At 53.0% G+C, this 19156-nt stretch overlaps 2 protein-coding genes across 2 annotated transcripts; both read right to left on the minus strand.

The window, feature by feature from the left end:
- Nucleotides 1-730: 730 nt before the first annotated feature.
- NEU1 (neuraminidase 1) lies at nt 731-4804 on the minus strand. The gene is made up of 6 exons (XM_059399894.1): nt 4535-4804; nt 3878-4070; nt 2733-2995; nt 1976-2158; nt 1577-1799; nt 731-1477 (listed from the first exon to the last, which is right to left on the minus strand). Exons 1-6 carry the CDS (start codon nt 4691-4693, stop codon nt 1251-1253), a joined length of 1248 nt encoding a protein of 415 aa, XP_059255877.1. The 5' UTR covers nt 4694-4804; the 3' UTR covers nt 731-1250.
- A 325-nt stretch (nt 4805-5129) lies between these two features.
- Nucleotides 5130-19000, minus strand: SLC44A4 (solute carrier family 44 member 4). Its single transcript, XM_059399893.1, has 21 exons — nt 18926-19000; nt 16968-17016; nt 16362-16435; nt 16155-16233; nt 14650-14749; nt 14444-14569; nt 14219-14279; nt 12833-12920; nt 12663-12749; nt 12168-12403; nt 11960-12059; nt 11012-11107; nt 10648-10747; nt 7473-7726; nt 7296-7390; nt 7113-7216; nt 6928-7001; nt 6624-6694; nt 6421-6515; nt 6264-6348; nt 5130-5379 (listed from the first exon to the last, which is right to left on the minus strand). Exons 1-21 carry the CDS (start codon nt 18957-18959, stop codon nt 5255-5257), a joined length of 2133 nt encoding a protein of 710 aa, XP_059255876.1. The 5' UTR covers nt 18960-19000; the 3' UTR covers nt 5130-5254.
- Nucleotides 19001-19156: the final 156 nt, after the last annotated feature.

A 19156-nucleotide genomic window follows, 5' to 3' on the forward strand; every position in this document is an offset into this window, starting at 1 on the left:
GGGGTTCGTTAAGATATTTTCTCTAACTTTGTGCTTTTAAAAATGTCTATAAGTGAGAAAAATTAAAGTATTACATTACAAATTCTGGATCAGATGACAAATTCTGGATCAAAAACAGTAAAATTGTACCATATCCTCACATACAGTAATTTCATTTTTTTCTGAAGGAATGAATTATTCTAACGTTTCTTAGATGTTAGGGTAATTAGAGAAGCAAGTTCAAAGTAAAATGAACCTTTAACTCTAATTGAATGTGACCCTTACTCCTTAGTCATTAACATTCTTACCACCTCCTCTAGGCATCATTATTTTCTTTCCATATGGAGGAAAGCTACGGCTCTCCCACTCATCTGTAGCTGCCCATTCTCTTCACAGCATCTGCCTGAGGATGGTGCTATTTTCTCACATCATTCCTCACCGTGCTTATTCCTCTGCCACGCTGGCCTGGGAGAGCCTTCCCATCTGCATGTCATACACCTGCCTCACAGAGGATTCCACCTTAGCAATATAAAACAGGGCAGATTTTTAAATATCTCCCTGCTACTCCTCATTATACCTGTGGAGGTGAATCTGTTTTCCCGTGAGAAGGAAGAATGTGAAAGGGAAAGGATTTAATCTGCCAAAATCTGATTTCCACGGGCAATAAGCACACCAGCTTCCCCCCCAAAGCTCATCCCCAGCCTCTTTCAAGTGGACACGAAGATACGCACGGACAGAACCACAAAGACTCTACAAATGCTCATTCTCCTTCATTAAAAACGTTAAGTTACAAATATTGACTTATAAATATTCAAGGTGCCTGGTACACATAGTTCTTTACCCTGAATCCAAATTTTGCCCTTCTCGAACTTTTACCAACCTGCTCCATAGCCAGCATCTTACCTCAAAGAGGAAGCTCAGCCTTCCCCAATTCCCTGAGTTCGCATTTATTCAATTCTACAGGCCTGCCTAGCCCTGCCTAAGAAAAGGACCAATCATCGCCCCAGGAAGGCAGAAGCCATAGTGGGCCAAACCCAGCAATGATGTGGAAACAAGTGCTCTCAAGTGAGGGCAGGACTTCCTGTGTGGAAGAAGCCAGGCTTGCAGTCCTAACAGAATAATCTCCCTGTCAAAGAGAACTTGGTTTTGCAAAAGGCTAGAGTCTAACGGAAGGTGGAACTGTTTTTTAGGCAACTCTAGCAAACCCCCTATGGACCCATAGTCCCGAAGGCTAAGTCCAAGGCCCTCTTCTCCTGTGGCAGGCGTACAGGTCAGAGTGTCCCATAGACGCTGACTTTGGCCAGGGAGATGCTCTCTGTGTACTGGTTCCGGCCTTTCTCATACAGGACATAGAGCTGGGGGGCCTCGTCCTTCCCGCCCATGCTGCCTTCTAGGGCTGCCAGTGAGGAGTAGCCACTGGGGCCTGGCCACAGCTGGACCGTCTCTTTCCGCCACGAGGTACCATTGCTGAAGCTCCAGCGCAGCGTCAGGTTCACCCCTGGGGAGGGCACGAGGGTCAGGGAAGGGAGGGGCTCTGGGTGCCCCTTCTCTAGGTAACAGGGGCTCCCCCGACTGGCCCCATCCAAGAGATACTCACGAAACTCGGGATGGGCTGGATTGGAGAAGAAGATGATGCCAGAGCTGGTGGCTACAGCGCCTGCAGCCACCACAGGGTCCACGAGTTCAGGGTCGAAGGTTACATCACGGGGCCGTATTGTGTCACAGGCATCATAGCTGCGGAGGACAATTCGACAGTGGCAGTGGTAGTTGTTCTGGTTTCGGGCGTTGATGACGACTGAGCCATCTGGGAGCTCATAGGGCTAACAAGAGAGAATAGGGCTTCAGCAAGACCCAGGGAGGGGGCAGGGCAAAGGACCCTTGTCCCTGAGGAAGCAGGCCGGGTGGCACAGAGCTGAGCCGCCAGATCCTGAGGGAAATGGTGCTTTGGAGGGGGCAAAACAGGGGGTGGGTGGGGAGCAGCCCATGGACCTCTGACCTGGCACTCATCAGGGTTGAAATCGTTCTCCCGCTTGGGCTGGCCATAGGGGATGCCACTGACCCCACTGCCATAGCGCCAGGAGGCACCATGATCATCACTGAGGAGGCAGAAGACCCCATCCCGCTCCAGCGTTCCATGGCCACACACGATGAGGCGGCCCTTCCACGGCTCCCGCTGTTTCTGTGGGAAAGGAAGCTGGGTGTCACCGAGGGAGACACTGAAGGGGTTCACAGGCAGGGAAGGGGAACCCATCACCCCCCAAATGTGGGAACACATCTGGTCCCCTTCAGTTCCATCCTGGCTACTGAGGGTCCCGGGAAGATTCCATAAACACCCATGGCCTGAATTGAGCTCCTTCAAAGAATAAGCTCCTTTGAGACATCTAGGGTATACACTGGAGGACAGGTTGTGCACAAGACAAGGGGTTCTAGCCACAGGGGTGCATGGAAGCTTGAAGCTATGCTTGGTGTGCTCATTCACAAGCTGTACACCATAGCACAGGCTTACATCTGCTCAAAGGAAGCGGTGCCTTTTTCCATTCTGCACAGCCCTGTTGACAACCCCCAAATGGTAAAGCAATGGCAAAATCCCATCTTCCCTTGGGAGGGAGTTTCTCCCAGGATGTCCCTTTCTTCCAAGGAATCCCAAACTAAGGGGAAACCTGACTTCACAAGACCTTCTCCCCAGGGAAGAAGCCCAACTGGGGGCAGACTCCTCAAAAGGCAGCCCCCTCCACCCATCTTGGAACAGAGACCTGGATGCCGGAGCCTGGCCCAGGGGCAAACATCTCGGTGCCAATGTCCAGTGAAAGATTTCGGGGAGGGCTCCAGGAAACACCGTCATCTTTGCTCCACACCAGCATGGTGGAGGCCACCTGGCAGCCAGCCTTGTGAGCGCAGAGGGAATAGAAAAGGAACACCACTCCTGTCTCTATATCGCTCACCACTGCCCCCAGGTTCAGCCCATCTGGGGTTTCCCCATCATCTACAATGAAGGCTGTTGGAGACCAGGTGCTGCCTGAAGAGAAAAGAGAGGTAATCCAGGGTGAGCACTCTGAAGGTGCCCTTTCTACCACTCCCTGTCAATTTCCAGCTCTTGATAAGGACCCAAGGCCCCAGAGTGGTCCCAGGGCCCTACAAGACTGCCCCACCTCCCCTCTCTGACCTTATCTATTCTACCCTTGCTCGCTCCATCATGCTCCCAAGCTCCTTCCCATTCCTCGAATACTTCTCTCCTGGAGGCCTCTGAACAGGCTTGTGATATCTGCCTGGTACATTCTTCTTCAGGTAACTCTCACCTCCTTTACTCAAAAGTCACCTGTTTAAAACTGCAACCAGGGGTGCCTGGGTAGCTTAGTCAGTTAAGTGTCTGCCTTTGACTCAGGTCATGATCCCAGGATTCTGGGGATCTGCATCAGGATCGCTCAGCAGGATCTGATCTCTCCCTCTGTCTCTCCCTCTGCTGCTATCTCTGCCACTCCCCCTGCTTTGTGCTCTCTCACTCTAGTTATCTCTCAAATAAATACATAAAATCTTTAAAAAAATTGCAACCAATCTCCAGCAGCCCGTTTTATTTTTCTCCATTATATTTATCACTTTCCAACACAAAAAAACAAATTTACTTATTTATTATGTTTCACAACCATAATCACAGAATCTAGAACAGGGCCCAGTATATAGCAAGTGCTCAATAAATGTTTGAATGTTCAACTCCTAGATGATCACAATTTCTAGAACACTGCTCTGGACAGCTTCCCTCATAAAGTTCCCTCTACCCTTCAGGGAACCCAGGCCTCCAGCTCTCCCAATGGTCCTATACTATTCTCAGGGGCCTTGGGAAGGTCAGGCTCCACACCCATGCAACCTAACACCAGCCGTTGTCATCTAGGCATCTTTATACCCTGGTCAGTGGATCTCCGAAGAGCAATGAACTTGGCCCCCTCATCCGATGTGGACATTTTCCTGGCCTCGGCGAAGGCAAGGAGAGTCCCTTGAGGAGTGGTTGTGATGAGCGGGATTCGGAAGGTGTGCACAGAACCGATCTGCTTCCCGCTCACCCACAGCAGCTGCTCCATGGTCACCAGCGGCTGAACCTGTGAACGGAGAAGGAAGGGAATTTCAACGGACAAACTCGACTTCGGGTTTTAGGACGGATGAACAGAGGCTCCGAGTTGAGTTTCCCTGGGAAAGCGATCTTGGGGATCAGAGTGTGCAGTGGGGGCAGAATGAGGAAGGGGAACCGGAGGAGAGTTTGGAGCAAAGCTGGGGCCTCGGAGCCGGGGAAGGGCTAAGAGGGGAGAAGGCGACTTCTGGCAACGCGGGGGTGGGGGACCTCCAAAGGGGAACGAGCGTGAATGAAGAGGAGACTCGGAGTACAGGAGGGCAGGAGGACAAGGGCCCCGGGAGGGAGAGGGGTTGGGAGCGCATGGAGGGAACGGGGTCTGAGAACGGCGAGAGTCCCTCGCAGGATGGGATCTCAGCAGCCCGCGTCCCGAGGGACGCTGGGCACAGACGATCTGCGTGGGTCAGGGATGGGGATATACGAGGGGAGACTCACCAGACTGAAGTCTTTCCTTATCCCAGCCCCAAATTCTGCCAGAGATAACAGCAGCAGAAAGATCGCGGCAAATACCCAAACTCTACAGCCTCCCCAGAACCCCGGCATCTGCGGTCCCCCGGGTCTGCCCGGGAGCACTGCGCCGTGTCCGCCCGCCATCCTATCTCTTCCCGGGCCGCCGGGACCCCTGCCCTCAGGGTTAGACGCGGGCCGGAGTCTGTCAGCTGACCCGGCCCTTTAAACGCCAGCTACTACCGCCCCCCTCATCCGCAACTCCCCTAACCCGCCCCGAGTCCAGCCACCTGCCGCACTTCCGCGACTCTAATTGGCCCTCACACACTCCAGACTCCTCACATGACCCTTCGGCGCCTTGGAGATGAACCTTCCAATTGGCTCCTTTTGAAGCCTCGGAGCTTGTGACCCGGACTAGAAGCTTATTGGCTGGGATGAAGAAGGGGCAGCATCACTCGGCAGGAATCTTTTGATTGGCCATGGCCCCAGGGGAGGGTTTAGGGGCGGGGTCTACTTTAAAGAGCCAGGCGGCGGAAAAAAAGCTGCACGTCTTCGTGGAGGGAATTAATTAAAAGTCCCGGACTTCTTGAGAAAACAAAACATCAACATTTAATAATTTGTTTTGAACTACAAAATCAAGATCTGGAAGGCGGGGTGATGCTGGGAGGCTGTACAGGAGGGGAGCAGCCCTGATCGGGGCCGCGTCTCTCACTTATTTTTCTTCTTCTTGTCCCCGGGGAATGCCTCGTTCTTCTTGCCTAGTATCTTCAGAAGGGATGTGGGCATGTAGTAGGGCCGGTCCGGGGAGCCGTCGTTCCTCTCCAGGTCTTCCACTGAGCCGCAACATAAACCGTTAGAGTGGACCCCAAAGGCCCTCCAGTCCCCGGGAAGATGGGGGACGAGGAAACTAGCCGCATGGGTTCATGCTGCACCAACATGCGCTGTTCTTTTGGGGCAGTTTTGGTAACCTATTGGGTAGGTTATGTAATCTCAGTTTCCCCGGGGTGACGTGAGGTCAGTAATACTATTATTTCATAGCGTGCTTGGGCTTAACAGAAAAAAATGCAGGTCAGCCGCGTACTGCAGACTGTAGTGCGTACTAAACCCTGAATGGATGTAGAATTGACTCCTGAACGACACAGGGATTAGCGGCGCTGACCCCCACGCAATCAACAATCCGCCTATTACTTTTGATTCCCCCCAATTTAATAGCCTACTGTTGACCGAAAGCCTTACTGATAACATAAAAGGTCGATCAGCACATTTTGTATATGTACAGTATACTGTTCTTAAATAAAATAAGCCAAGGAAAAGAAAATGTTAAGAAAATCCTAAGGAAGAGAGAATAGGTTTACAATACTCTATTTATCTGAAGAAATGGGGTTGTTCAATGGTCCTAGGAGGGTGAGAAAATCCGCACTCACTACAGCCACCTGCTGGGAAGTCTCCTGTGGTGAAGGTCTACCTTTGATTTTCTGGGGAAAGACACCAGAGGCCTTTGCCCTGGAATGCTCTTTCTTGGGAGACTCTGCCAGCCCCACAGCTCACTTTCGCTTTTCTGCAAGTCCCTGGCTTAAGGATGGCGGAAGAGGCTTCCTCTGACTTTGGCTCCTTTAACTCCCAAAGTTGCTGTTTCTAGAAGTCCCAAGTCTCCAAAAAAATCCTAAACAATCTGGTACCTTGACATCTGGGGGAGGTGGGAGGGAGTGTTACTCACAGAAACAGAGGAAGAGCGTGTCCACACACATGCCAAAAACGCTGAAGAAGCCACTGGCAATGACATAGGCCCCCAGGATGGAGATCTGGAAGATCCAGGAAGCGTTAGATTTCGTTTGGGGGGTTGGACTGTAAGGCAGAGCCGGGGAGTCACTCACCAAGATGGGCAGCCAGTAATAGTTGAGGGAGGGGTTCTCAAAGTCTCTACCCAGGCCCCGGATGCGACCGGTGAAGAAAAAGAAGGACAGGACCCCTGTGGGAGAGGTCTGGAGGTCAGTGTCGTCACACCTTTGGGGTCACCTCTTTGGCTGCCCTGTGCCCTGGCCCTCTGTCCCCGTTAACTCCCAGCCCCAGCTCTTACCGACACCCCCAACCACCAGCAGCTTCCCAAAGAGCAGCAGCAAGTCTGTGACTTTATCCAGAACGACCACCCTGTATGGGAAGTTGGGGTGGGTCAGGCTTGAGTGCCCTGGTAGCGCTAGGAACCGGATTGGCTATATAAGTTGCTGTGACAGATGTCAAATGAAAATCATTTGTGCTTCAAGACGAAGGCAGCAGAACATTTAACCAAGCTCGAGACCCTTCTGAGCCCACCCAGCATGCTCATGAAGCCAGCCTGGGCTGGGAGATCGTGGCAGGGGGCCAGGGAGAGCGGAGAGCCTGACCTGACAATGTTCCGCATGAGCAGCATGAAGGCATTTTTGGCGGAGACACAGAAATTCTTCCCATAGATGGCGATCTGAGTGGGGTGGAAAGGTCAGAGTCACCTGTGTGGAGCTCACCTGGGCCAGGGCCAGGGCCTGAGCCAAGGGACCCCAGAACAAGGGGCTGCTCATTCCCTGGGGCTCACCATGATGTAGGCGTTGCGGTTTAGGAACTTGATAAACTTCTCCAGACACCAGAGGCAGCACTTAAAGCAACACATGATGCAGCGGGCCACGGGGTTCTGTGCTCCTGGAAGAAAGGGGGAGCTCATGTTTGGTCATTATTCCCTGGCAGCCCCTCCCCAAGGGGAGGTGAGCCAGCTGTTCACCTCTCAGTTTGTTGTCAATGTACTCCAGAATGACTCGGGCTGTCTGCACAAGGCTCAGGATGAGGGCTCCGAAGGCCAGCGACCCAGTGTGGTACCTGCAGAGGAGGGAGTCAGAGGCAGCCCCAGGACCCCGAGACTCCCAGGTTCACACTTTCCAGTCCCCTGCCCCGGGCTTACCGGAGTGTGCGGATGAAGGCAGAGCTCAGGGGAAAGGTGGGGATGTCCTGGGGCTTTTGGAAGGCCCAGTAGAAGGAGGCAAAGGCGCCAGCCAGGACACACTGGCCCAGGGCCAGCACCCAGTTGAGGGTCCAGAATAGCCCCAGGATCCCGTAGACTTGCAAGTTGAAGAGAGAACGCTGAACCAGGCCGGTGGACGAGTAGCTCTGGAAGACGCACCTCAGCCCCGGGCACGAGGAGTTCATGGGCTGGGACTGGTGGTGACAGAGGAGGGTCATTCCCAGCCAACTCCTGCCACTCCCGAAGGAGAGGGAGGGAAGTAGCCACCTCCCTGAGCTAGGGAAGCCATTGCCTTCCAGGAAATCCTCAGGTTCTAGTTGGGTTCAGACTGCCTAGTATGTGAGAGTAATTCGTTTTCCTTCCATCTCTATATGGGCAGGAGAGTTCCCAGGCTGCGAGGGCCAAGCCTTAACGGTGTGAAGGCAGCGTGATCAGTCCCTAGCTCTCTCCCTGGCACTCTAAGACAGCCTCTAAGACAGTCTCTGCAATGTCAGCCAAAATGCTTTCTAGCAAAAATGAACAGACTGGGTATTAGATGGTATTAAGGAATTTTTGTTAATCTTCGGTGTGATAATGGTATAGTGGTTATGCTTTTTATTTATTTTTATATTTACTTTATTTATTTTTGGTTGTGTGTGTGTGTTTTTTTTTTAAGATTTATTTTTGGAGGGCGGGAGGATGGGTGAGTCTGGGTATGGGTATTAGGGAGGATACAGATTGCACGGGGCACTGGGTGTTACAAGCAAACAATGAATCTTGGAACATTATGTCAAAAACTAATGATATAGGGGCGCCTGGGTGGTTCAGTGGGTTAAGCCTCTGCTTTCAGCTCAGGTCATGATCTCAGGGTCCTGGGATCAAGCCCCGCATCTAGCTCTCTGCTCAGCAGGGAGCTTGCTTCCCCCTCCCTCTGCCTACCCTCTCTCTGTCAAATGAATAAATAAAATCTTAAAAAAAAAAAAACCCAAAAAACCTAATGATGTACTATATGGTGACTAACATAAAAATTTTTTTAAAAATTTGTGATCTCTTGGGCGCCTGGGTGGCTCAGTGGGTTAAAGCCTCTGCCTTCGGCTCGGGTCATGATCCCAGGGTCCTGGGATCGAGCCCCACATCGGGCTCTCTGCTCTGCAGGGAGCCTGCTTCCTCCTCTCTCTCTCTCTCTCTCTCTGCCTGTCTCTCTACCTACTTGTGATCTCTGTCTGTCAAATAAATAAATAAAATCTTAAAAAAAAATTTTTTGTGATCTCTCTCTGTCAAATAAATAAATAAAATCTTAAAAAAAAAAAGAACCCAAAAACCTAATGATGTAACGTATGGTGACTAACATAAAAATTTTTTAAAAAAGATTTACTTTTAGAAAGAGAGAGAGTGTGAGCAGGGAGAGGGGCAGATGGAGAGGGAGAGAGAATCTGCAGCAGACCCTTCCCTGAGCAGGGAGCCTGCCCCAGGCCTCAATCCCACCACCCTAAGGTCACCACACTGAGAACATGATCTGAGCTGAAATCAAGAGTCAGACACTTGGGGCGCCTGGGTGGCTCAGTGGGTTAAGCCGCTGCCTTCGGCTGAGGTCATGATCTCAGGGTCCTGGCATCGAGTCCCGCATGGGGCTCTCTGCTTGGCAGGGAGCCTGCTTCCTCCTCTCTCTCTCTGCCTGCCTCTCCAACTACTTGTGGTTTCTCTCTGTCAAATAAATAAATAAAATCTTTAAAAAAAAAAAAAAAAAGAGTCAGACGCTTGACCAGCTGAGCCACCCAGGCACCCATTTGGTTATGCTTTTAAAAGTCCTTTTGTGTCTGGGCACCAGGATGGCTGGATTGGTAGAGCGTGGGACTCTTGATGTCAGAGTTGTGAGTCTGAGCCTCATGTTGGGGGTTGAGATTCCTTAAAAAAATAAATAAATAAAATAAATAAAGTAAAAAGTCCTTATGTTAAGATCCATCCTGATGTGTTTATGGGTAAACTGGCACTTATGTCCAGAATTTACCTTAAAAAACTCCAAAAAAGAAAATAAATTAATTAATTAAAAAAACAAAACTCCAGAAAAAAAGAATTGTGGGGTTGGGGGTGTAGAGATGGATGAAACAAGGACAGTGGGAAGTTGAGGGTTTCTGTGAGTTTGAAAATTTGCATAATAAAAAGTAAAAAAACCCCGCAAAAGTAAAAACAAAAACAAAAACAAAAACCCTTTACAGGAAATGTGACAAAAATCTTCAGAATTGCTGAAATCGCTGAAAGTGTTTTTGATATTTGAAAATAAACCACTTACCACTTTGTAATTGTGTGTTTGTGTTAGTCTCTGCTGCTAGATCCTGAGCGAGCTGGAAGCCAGAACCAAGTCGTTTGGAGATTTGCATACCTAGTGCCTGGCACAGGGTGGGTCCTCCCTAAATGTAAACCTCCCTCCCTCCCTCCTTTTCCTGCTTTAGAGTGCCCTAATGCCTGTGAGCAAGCCCCTGGTCCCAGCTTCCAAGGGGTGCTTCCCCCGCAAAGCTCTGAGGACCACAAACCCCCTGCAGTCCCTTGCACTTTAGAATGCAGGGAAGCGGCTTCTCTCCGTCCACCGCCCCCACCCGCCTATTGCCCAAGGCACCATGCTGCTAGGAAAAAGGCTTTTAAAAAATTAAACAAAACCCATCTACAGTTATCAGCTCTTATCAGGTGCCAGACATGTACAAAGCACTTTATGTGCCTGATGTCATTCAATCTTCTCAGCCACCCTGAGGAACAGGTATTACGACTGTCTCCATTTTACAGATGAATGGACTGAGACTGGAGGCGGAAGTGGCTAACAGTTCTCCTGGCAAAGGCATGTCCAGTCCAGGCAGGGGAGGGTGGGAAGTGCCAGTACCCAGCTTTCCCAGAGCTTCATGTCGCCTCCAGCCTCAGTTTCCTTCTCTGAGTAAGGGGTGGCTGAGGGGGAGCACTGGATCCAGAGTCCACTGCTGGCTCCCTTCCTGGCTCTGCTGGGGGCCTGTTGTGGGATCTTGAGGGACCTCCTTTTGCTCTCCAGTCCTCTGTCTCTGCTGTGCAATGAGGGATTTGGACCAGCTGGCCTCTGAGGTCACCTCAGCCCTGCTGTCGCCCCCTCCATCTCTACCCCAAATCCCCTCACCATGGGGTTGCATGATGTATTCATCTGCACTTTCTCACAGCCGGGCAAGCTGGCATTGGGTGCCCAGAGGACATATTGGGGTTGCCCCGATGTGGCCAGGTACCCAGAGGGGAGTCAAGGAAGAAGGCATAGTCACATGGGGGTCTCCACAGGCCCTCCTCAGGGACACCTTCCCAGGTTCTTGCACAGGTTGTTCACTGCACAAAGGGTGGGAAATCAGCCTGGTTCAGTCTTTCAACTCTGTCCAGGGGCAGGCCTGTGTCTGCCCAGATGAAGGGGCACATTCTTCCAATTGCACTGTACAGGTAAATACAACCCCTTCCCCTTCCACGCCCTAGGAGGGCCAGGCCATGTGGGCAAAGGATACAGGGCAGTCATGGCCCAGTAGACAATGCAGATGAGCAGGAGGACGAAGGTGACCAGAGGGTAGAACAGGGTAGACATCATCTGCCCCACAGCCCTGTAGGAAGGTAAGAGCGTCCTTCAGTATGGCCCCAGGCCCCAGAGCCCACCCATCATCCTGGGGCTGACCTTGGCAAGGTTCCCACTGCCGTCATTGCCAGGACCTCCTCTGTCCCCCAGGCTGGGCACACAGTAGGTGCTCACTGAATGAACTGAATTGAATAAATCAAGCTCAAGGGACCCTTAGAAGAAATTGGAATCACAGAAAAGCCACCTGGGGCAGCTTTAGGGAGCATAAGGAAAAGAGTCTTCAAAGTATGGTCTCCTGATGGATTTGGCAGGTAGGTCCTGGGTGGGGAAAACCTGGGCTTCTGCCATTTCTCATGTCAACCACTACTGCCACAACGGCAGTTACCATTCTGACTGATCCTCACGGAGAGCCTGCTTCCTGTTCTGGAAGCTGACAAGACACTAACTCATTTAATCCTCATGAGAGCCCTACAAAGTAGGAACTATTATTGCCACCCCTACCCCCCACCACGGGCCCCTGGATGGCTCGGTCAGTTAAGCGTCTGCCTTCGGCTCAGGTCATGATCCTGGAGTCCTGAGATCGAGTCCTGCATTGGGCTCCTTGCTCAGTGGGGAGTCTGCTTCTCTGTCTACCTACCACTCCTCCTGCTCATGCTCTCTCAAATAAATAAATAAATAAAATCTTAAAATAAATTGTCCCCATTTCACAAATGGGTAAACTGAGTCTCAGAAAACTGGAGTCACTGAGTCACATAGAGGTGTTAACCACTGTGTAACTCTGCCCTTCTCCTCCGGGGCTCCCTGCCACCTTCCCAGCACTGCCATTCCACGCCTGCACCCCCATCCTCTGTCTCATCTCCCCCACAAGGTAGATGCTGACTTGCTGGCCTCCTTCAGGAGGGCGATGGCGATGCGAATCCGCTGCCTCAGGAAGATCAGCAGTAGCAGCAGGGTGCCTTCAAGCACAGCCAGGACGATCACTGAGGGTGGACAGGGAGCAGACCGGCCGGGGGTTAGGGGCAGGGCTTGGTGAGGCCCCGGGCAGCCCCAGGCTGGCCTGCCGGTCCGGCAGTGGGCAGGGCACTCACCGGCCGCCAGCCAGGTCTCTTGAACGTTGCGGTAGGCACTGAGGTTGGTGGTGACGCCCAGCTGGGTGATGGAGGCACCCTTGTCCCGCAGCACACGGTACTCCTCCCAGCAGTGGTAGATGCCGTAGGCCAGCACGCCCAGCACCCCGAGGATCAGCACCAGCACCAGGGGCCCGGCCACCAGGCGCAGAAGCAGGATGAACAGCAGGCTTAGGACCAGAGCCACAGCTAGGGCGCTGTAGGCAGGGTGGGGTAGGTGAGGGTGTTCCCTGGTCCCCTAAGTCTTCTCCCTTCCCGAGGCTCCTAAGTGCCTCAAGCTCCCAGTGTCCCCAGGTTAGACCCCCTTTCTCTTATGGATCTTGTTGGGTTTGGGGTCAGTTCTGAGCTCTGGCTCCTCCCCCTCTGTCCAAAATTTCTGTTTCAGACATTGGGCTAGGGGCCAGAGGAGGGGGGAGGACAGCAGGGAAGGAGAGAGTAGGGGAATCTGTGACTCACACAAGAATCCAATACCAGGACTGGGCAACGTCTTCGAAGATCTTCACAGTGATGTCACGGGCATTGAGGCTGTCAAGTACACCGCTGCTGGAGGAGGTGCAGAGAGTCACATGGGGCTGTTGTGGGGGGAAGGGGTATGGGACAGGGGTGTGGGGGCAGAGGAGGCCCACCTGATCCCCTGGGAGATGGAGGTGTTGCTGGAGATCCCTGGGAGTTCAGGTAGAGTACTGTTCAACAGTGGAAGACAACGCCCCAGAGCTGGAGGGAGAGAACAGGGCTCCTGGGTGGGAGTGCCCAGAGCTTTGCCTTGAAAACTTCTGGCTCCACCCAGCATGCCAGTGGTCTTAGGGAAGGCAGGACAGATGGGCTTTGCCCTCCCCCCACCCAGACAGCTGCTCTTGACTCCACAGCCAAGAGGGAATTTCTGCCAGCACAGCCCTGTCCAGCTTCCTTCACCATCTCTCAGGACCCCTTCCTCCCATCCTTGCTGCTGCCAGGTGGAGACCGCATTTCCTCTGGCCTCTTACACTCCAGCCTCCACCCACCCTTCAACCCACCCTCTGCATGAGAGCCAGGGAGACCAGGCCTCATCATTCCAGGGCATTAGAGCATTCGGCTGCTCAGATACTTCCAGCAACTCTGCCCTGGAGAGCCCATGCTCCCTGGCCAGGCTTCAAGGCTCCACCATCTGAGCTCAGCCCACTTTGGCCTCACCTCTGTACCTCTGCTCTCCCTGAGCCTCTCTCTGAGTGTTCTCCCTTCAGAAATCCCCTCCATTACTCCCTGCTCAACTGCATCTCCAGGTCACTTCCTCCGGGAAGCCTTCTCACCCCTTCCCCATTTCCTGCAGTGCCTATTATGTGCCTACAGAACCCTTTATCTCCACCTTCCCAATGACTTTGCCAGGCAGGCTGGCTTTGGTATTTCTATTCTAAAGATGGGGAAATGAGGCTCAGAGAGGTTGAGTAATTGGCCCAAGACCACACAGCTGGAAAGTGTTGGAATCTGGATCTGAGTTTGGAGCATTCACCTGAGATCTTTTTATTGTAGTTATTTTGAGAATTGGTTATCTTTTCTCATGTTATAATTAAAATTTTTTCCTATTAAAAATACTATGACTATTGGAAAGAAGAACATATAGAAAAAATTAAAAAGCCAGCAGCAATCTCAGCACCCAGCCATGTTTGCTTGTGAGTCTGGCTGGACACCCAGTCTGTGCCCAGTGCACTGATATTAACGTGTGTGGGTGCATTTGCCCAGCTGTATTTCCACGGGATGCTCATGCAGCGTCTTTGCCAACATCTCAGATCCCTGCATCTAAAATGTAGCTCAAACCCAGAGCAGTTTCATCTGCCCTGGGTCTCGCCTGGGTGCCTGGCACTCAGCCGGTGCACAAGATGGTAGGGTCAAGGGGCAGAGAGCAAAATGAAGACCCAGTGCTAATTCCAGTTTGGCCTGACAAGCTTCCTGACTCCTCTCTCTGGGCCTGCCTTCCCCATTTGAGCAGGCAGAATACAGGACTAGATGCTGCCCGAGGAAGGAGTACAGCTTCTCACCTGGAGCGGAAGGGAGGAGGAAACTGGGGCAGAGCTCCTGCTGCAGGCTTTGGATCACTGGCTGGGGGTTGGGGGAGGACATACAAAGGTGCAGACACAGAGCGGGATGAAAGAGGGAGCCCTCGCACCACCCCCATCACGACCATAGTCACCTACCCAACTGCCCCTCTCTCCACCCACAGGACTCCTCCTTGACCACAGCGATGACACTGCAGCAACTCTCACCATATCCCAAGGCACCCCTGGCAGACAGAAGTTCCTGTTTGCTGTGTAGAAGACCTCCCCAACATTCTGTGAGAACTGGCTGATTTCCACCGTCCATGCGACCTCGGGGCAGGAGGACACACACACCTGAGGCCAGAGAGCATGCAGAGGTGCTGGTACCCGCACCCGGGGGGCAATCCGAGTAGAGGGATGTCCCGGGCTCTGACCTGGGATGTGGGACACTGCAGGCCGTTCTCAGCGACCATGATGATGTTGGTGGGCAGAATGCAGCTGAAGATGTTGAAGTAGAGAAGATACGGTTTATCTCTGTGGGGGGGAAGGAAACGTGGGCATCAGGGTTTGGTCGGTCAGGTGTGGGGAGAGGAATGCCAGGGCCGTACCTCGAGGATACAGTGGGCCCAGTGAAAGTGTGTGTGGAGCCCACACCCTGACCCATAACTCTCAGCTCCTGGCCTTAGGAAGCTCAGTTCTCCCGGGGAGATACAGGAGGCACTCGGAAGATTTCCCAGAGTGATCGAGCCTCGAAACTGTTACCAAATGGCTGAGTTTTATGACCTCGAGCAAGTCACTTAACCGCCCACTGCCTCAATTCCATCAGGTGTAAGGTAATAGAACCTTCATTGGGTTTAAATGAGTTTGTGTGTGCAAAGTACACCATCTGCCTGGAACTTAGTAAATGCCCGTGTCATTGTTAAGGTTTTATTATTTACTGAAAGTTTCCTGCGGGTGGAACTGATGGCAGTTCCGGGACACCCCCGTGAACTTCAGAAGAAAAGATCAAAGCTCAGAGAAGTTGACTACCTTGCCCAAGGCCATACGACCAGAACTTAGCTCAGTTGGAGAATCAATTGCCAAACTCTGAACTTTAAAACCCATTCACTTAACCATGGCCCTGCCTCCTATTTTTGGAGGGAATCAGAAGCCAACTGTCCAGAGATGGAGCCTGCTCAATGTGGCCTCGAGTGGGGAGGCTGTGGCTTGTGGGAAATGAAGAAAGGATCTGGAGCCCGAGTGTTGGGATCTTCTTCTCTGCCTGCTGCCCACTTTACCTCCTGTGGGCCTCCCCTCTAATTTTTGTTTGTTTGTTTATTTATTTATTTATTTATTTATTAAGATTTCATTATTTATTTGTTGGAGAGAGAATAAGCAGGGGGAGCACCAGGCAGAAGGAGGAGCAGGATCCCTGCTGAGCAAGGAGCCTGATGCAGGAGTCCATCTCAGGACCCTGAGATAATGACCTGAGCCAAAGGCAGACACTTAACTGACTGAGCCACCTGGGCATCCCCTTCTTTTATTTATCTATCTATTTAAAGATTTTATTTATTTATTTAACAGAGAGATAGAGAGAGCACAAGTAAGCAGAGCGGCAGGCAGAGGAAGAGAAACAGGCTCTCCACTGAGCAGGGAGCCCAATGCAAGGGCTTGATTCTAGGACCCTGGAATCACTACCTGAGCCAAAGGCAGACCCTTAACCGACTGAGCCACCCAGGGGCCCCAGGTTTGTAAAAGATTTTGTTTATTTATTTGTGAGAGAGAGAGGGGGCATAGCAGGGGACATGGGAGGCAGAGGAGGAAGAAGGCTCAGGCTTCCTGCTGAGCAAGGACTCAATCCCAGGACCCCCAGGATCATGACCCGAGCAAAAAGCAGACGCTTAACTGACTAAGCCACTCGGGGTCCCCCATCTGGCCCTTTTCCTGCCATTGTACTCACTTGTTAGCCCCTACCCCACAGTAGGCCCCGGTAGAGTTCCTGGGGTAGAGGACTTGCCGGGGGTCTCCGTACACCCAAGCTGAAAGCAGACAGAGAGATGAATCACCAGAGGGTGGGATTTGGGGGTGGGGGGAGAGCAGCTTCTGGGATGGTCCCTGCCCTTCCCCACCTGCCAGGGCCCCAGCACCGCGCCTGCTGGAAACTCACCCACAATCCCCACCACGATGTAACCCAGAATGAAGGCAAGGAAGAGGATACAGCAGATGATGTCTGTGCAGCTCCTGGGGGAGAAGTGGGGGAAGCTGTTGGATGGGGTGGGGGTGCTGGTCTGGGGGAGTCCTGGTTGGAGTTGGGGGATGCTGGAGAATGGGTTTGGTAGGTTTTATTTTATTTTTCTACGAAAACCTTTTCTCACAAAAACAAATTCTCACAGGGAATAAATAAGAAGGAGTTGCTTCCATTTGTCCTCAGGAGGGTGTGTGGGGGGCATGACAAAAAACACAAAATTATCATTTTCTGGGTGAGGGAACTTCTGAAGCATGACACAGAAAAGTAAACAACTCCTAAGTGCCCAGCTGGCTGAATTTTCCCAAAGAGCACATACCCGTGTAGCCAGCTCCCAGGTCAAGAAAAAGAACAGCAGCAGCACCCCGAAGGCCCCTTGTGCCCGCTCCAGACACAAGAGTTCATCCAAGGGCACCATTCTCCTGGGGCAGGAGTTTTCTTTTTTATAATCTTCTTACCAATATTTCAGCAAATACAATGCAAAATCAAGACCCCCACCCCCTAGCTCGGGAAGTGCCCAGAACTCACCTGTTCTTGATGGGACCTCGAAAGGAGGGGTCATATTTGGCTGGTTTTCCTGAGGGGCGCAGGGAGGAGTAGAGAGAGTGAGGGCCTGAGGGGATGTCTCTCCTCATCTCCTGTCCCTCCCACTTCCTTCCCTGCAGGGTGATCCTACCCTATCCCAGGCTCTACCCTGGCCCTCAGGAATGCAGGGGAGATGGAAAGGGCAGGGCTCGTGGGAGAAGTTGGAGAGCAGGAGAGGTAGGATCAAGACCTGGGCAGCAGCCTCACTGCTGCCCACTCACTCTCTTTGGAGAAAGGGGAAAAGGGAGCCTTAACAGGTTGTTTCCAGCCCACACCTCAAGGCTGGCAGCCATGGAAATAGCTTTTGCCTCCTGCCCCTTTTCTGGCCCATTTGTCCTGTGTCTCCCTCCAGCTGGGATGTGGGACTCTGAGTGAAGTCACCTCAGTGGCTCTCCCGCCCCAGTCCTTTTCCCTCTCCCTTCCTTGTACCCAGGCTAGGGTGGGTACCAATCTAAGCATCTCAGGGAAGTCACAGCCCTCCCCACAGCTGCCCCAGGCCCTACCTCTACACTCTTGCCCAAGACCACAGGGAAAGAAACTGGAGCCAAAGGCTTGAACTCCTGCAGGACAGGACTGGGCCAAGGAGGGGCCCCTGTAAAGCCCCCCACCCAAAGGGACCCCAGGCCACTGCCAGTCTCTGGGTGAGCAGTCAGGGTGACACCTGAGCCTGGTGGTTGAGACTGTGGTTGGTTTAGATTGTGGCCATGTCCTGTTCCTGGTCCTCCCTGAGTACACACAGGGAGGAGGTGGGGCCAGGCCACTAGGGTCCTGTGTTGGCACAGAGGAGGCAGGGCAGAGGGTTGGGCAAGTGTGGGAAGGGGTGCGATTCATTCTCCTTAGGTGTTCTGGACTCTGTCCCTCCATGGCTCTCAGACATGAGATCAATGATTGACCCAAAGCAGTTCCAGGAAGTCTACTGAGAGGCCTTCTGCTCCTTCCCCCAGTCTGCTTAGGAACCCAAGCTTTGCCTCTGGGAGGGCCCTCCCTCCCCTTCAGACCAGGAGCTCAGACTTCCAAGCCTCAAGGGACCCCTGCAGGCAGGCCCGGGCCTTACCGCTCACAGGGATCCCAGAAGCGGGTGGCCCAATTTCCTCCCATCTCAGACCACCCCACCCCTAACCCTAGGGGGTCTCTGGGATGGGCTCCCAGCCCTGGGTCCTCATGGAGATTCTGCAGATAGGATCCCTGCTCCCTCTTGCCTTACCTTTCATAGGAAGCCCTTGTGAAGCCACTACCCTTATCTCTCATGGTCTCCTGAGAAGTCTCCCCTCCTAACAGAGACCCCAGAGGCAGGCCCCAGCCCCCTCTCCACAGAGGCCCACAGTCCAAACGCCTCATAGAGACCCCCAAACAAATGGCACTCCTGCTGTCACTGCTCACAGAGACTCTGAGAAGCAGACCTCTAGCACCATTTTCCCTCAGAGACCCAGGGTCCAGACTGAAACTCCTCTTCCTCACGGAAACCCCAGCTTTTCCTCCTGACAGAGGCCAGACCACAGCCTCTCCCCTTACAGGCTCTGCAGCACATAGACCCTCCTGGCCCCTGAACCCCATCCTCGTGCTTGGGACCCTGACCCTGCCTTCTTCCATTCAGGTTTGCTGCCCAGGGCCCTGCCCCGAGGGACCCAGATTCCAGCCTCAACTCCTCAAGGAGACCCCAGCTTTACTCCCCAAAGTCTCTCTGGCAAAGGGCTCAGCCCTGAACCCAATCCTCCTCCCAGGACCCAGAGTCTACTTCCTTTCATCAGCTCTTTCCACGCCCTCCCTTCAGGGACTGAGGGCTCCCCTTACCTCCTCTCTGTGGGGCCAGCCCCAGCCCTCGCTCCCCCAGAGCAGCCAGGCTGGCCTCCCCTCCCTCCCAGGGTCCTAGGCCTCTGCCCCAGCCTTGCCCTGAGACTCACCACAGGCCTCATCCCCGTCCTGTTTTCCCCCCATGGTTCAGTCTCCAGAGTGATTGGAGCCAGGGAGACCTAGCGACTCACCTGCCTCCAGGCCCGCCCTCCCACACGTCACAGCCCCACCTCCGCCTGTAGTCCTGACACTCTCTGTTCCTTTCTCAACTCCGCCTGGGCAGTGCCCTGCTGGAGGCCTGAAGGCTTATCCTGGGACTGGATCAGGGCTGCTTGCCATGG

This window comes from Mustela nigripes, chromosome 5, assembly GCF_022355385.1.
Source record: "Mustela nigripes isolate SB6536 chromosome 5, MUSNIG.SB6536, whole genome shotgun sequence".
NCBI classification, from domain to species: domain Eukaryota; kingdom Metazoa; phylum Chordata; class Mammalia; order Carnivora; family Mustelidae; genus Mustela; species Mustela nigripes.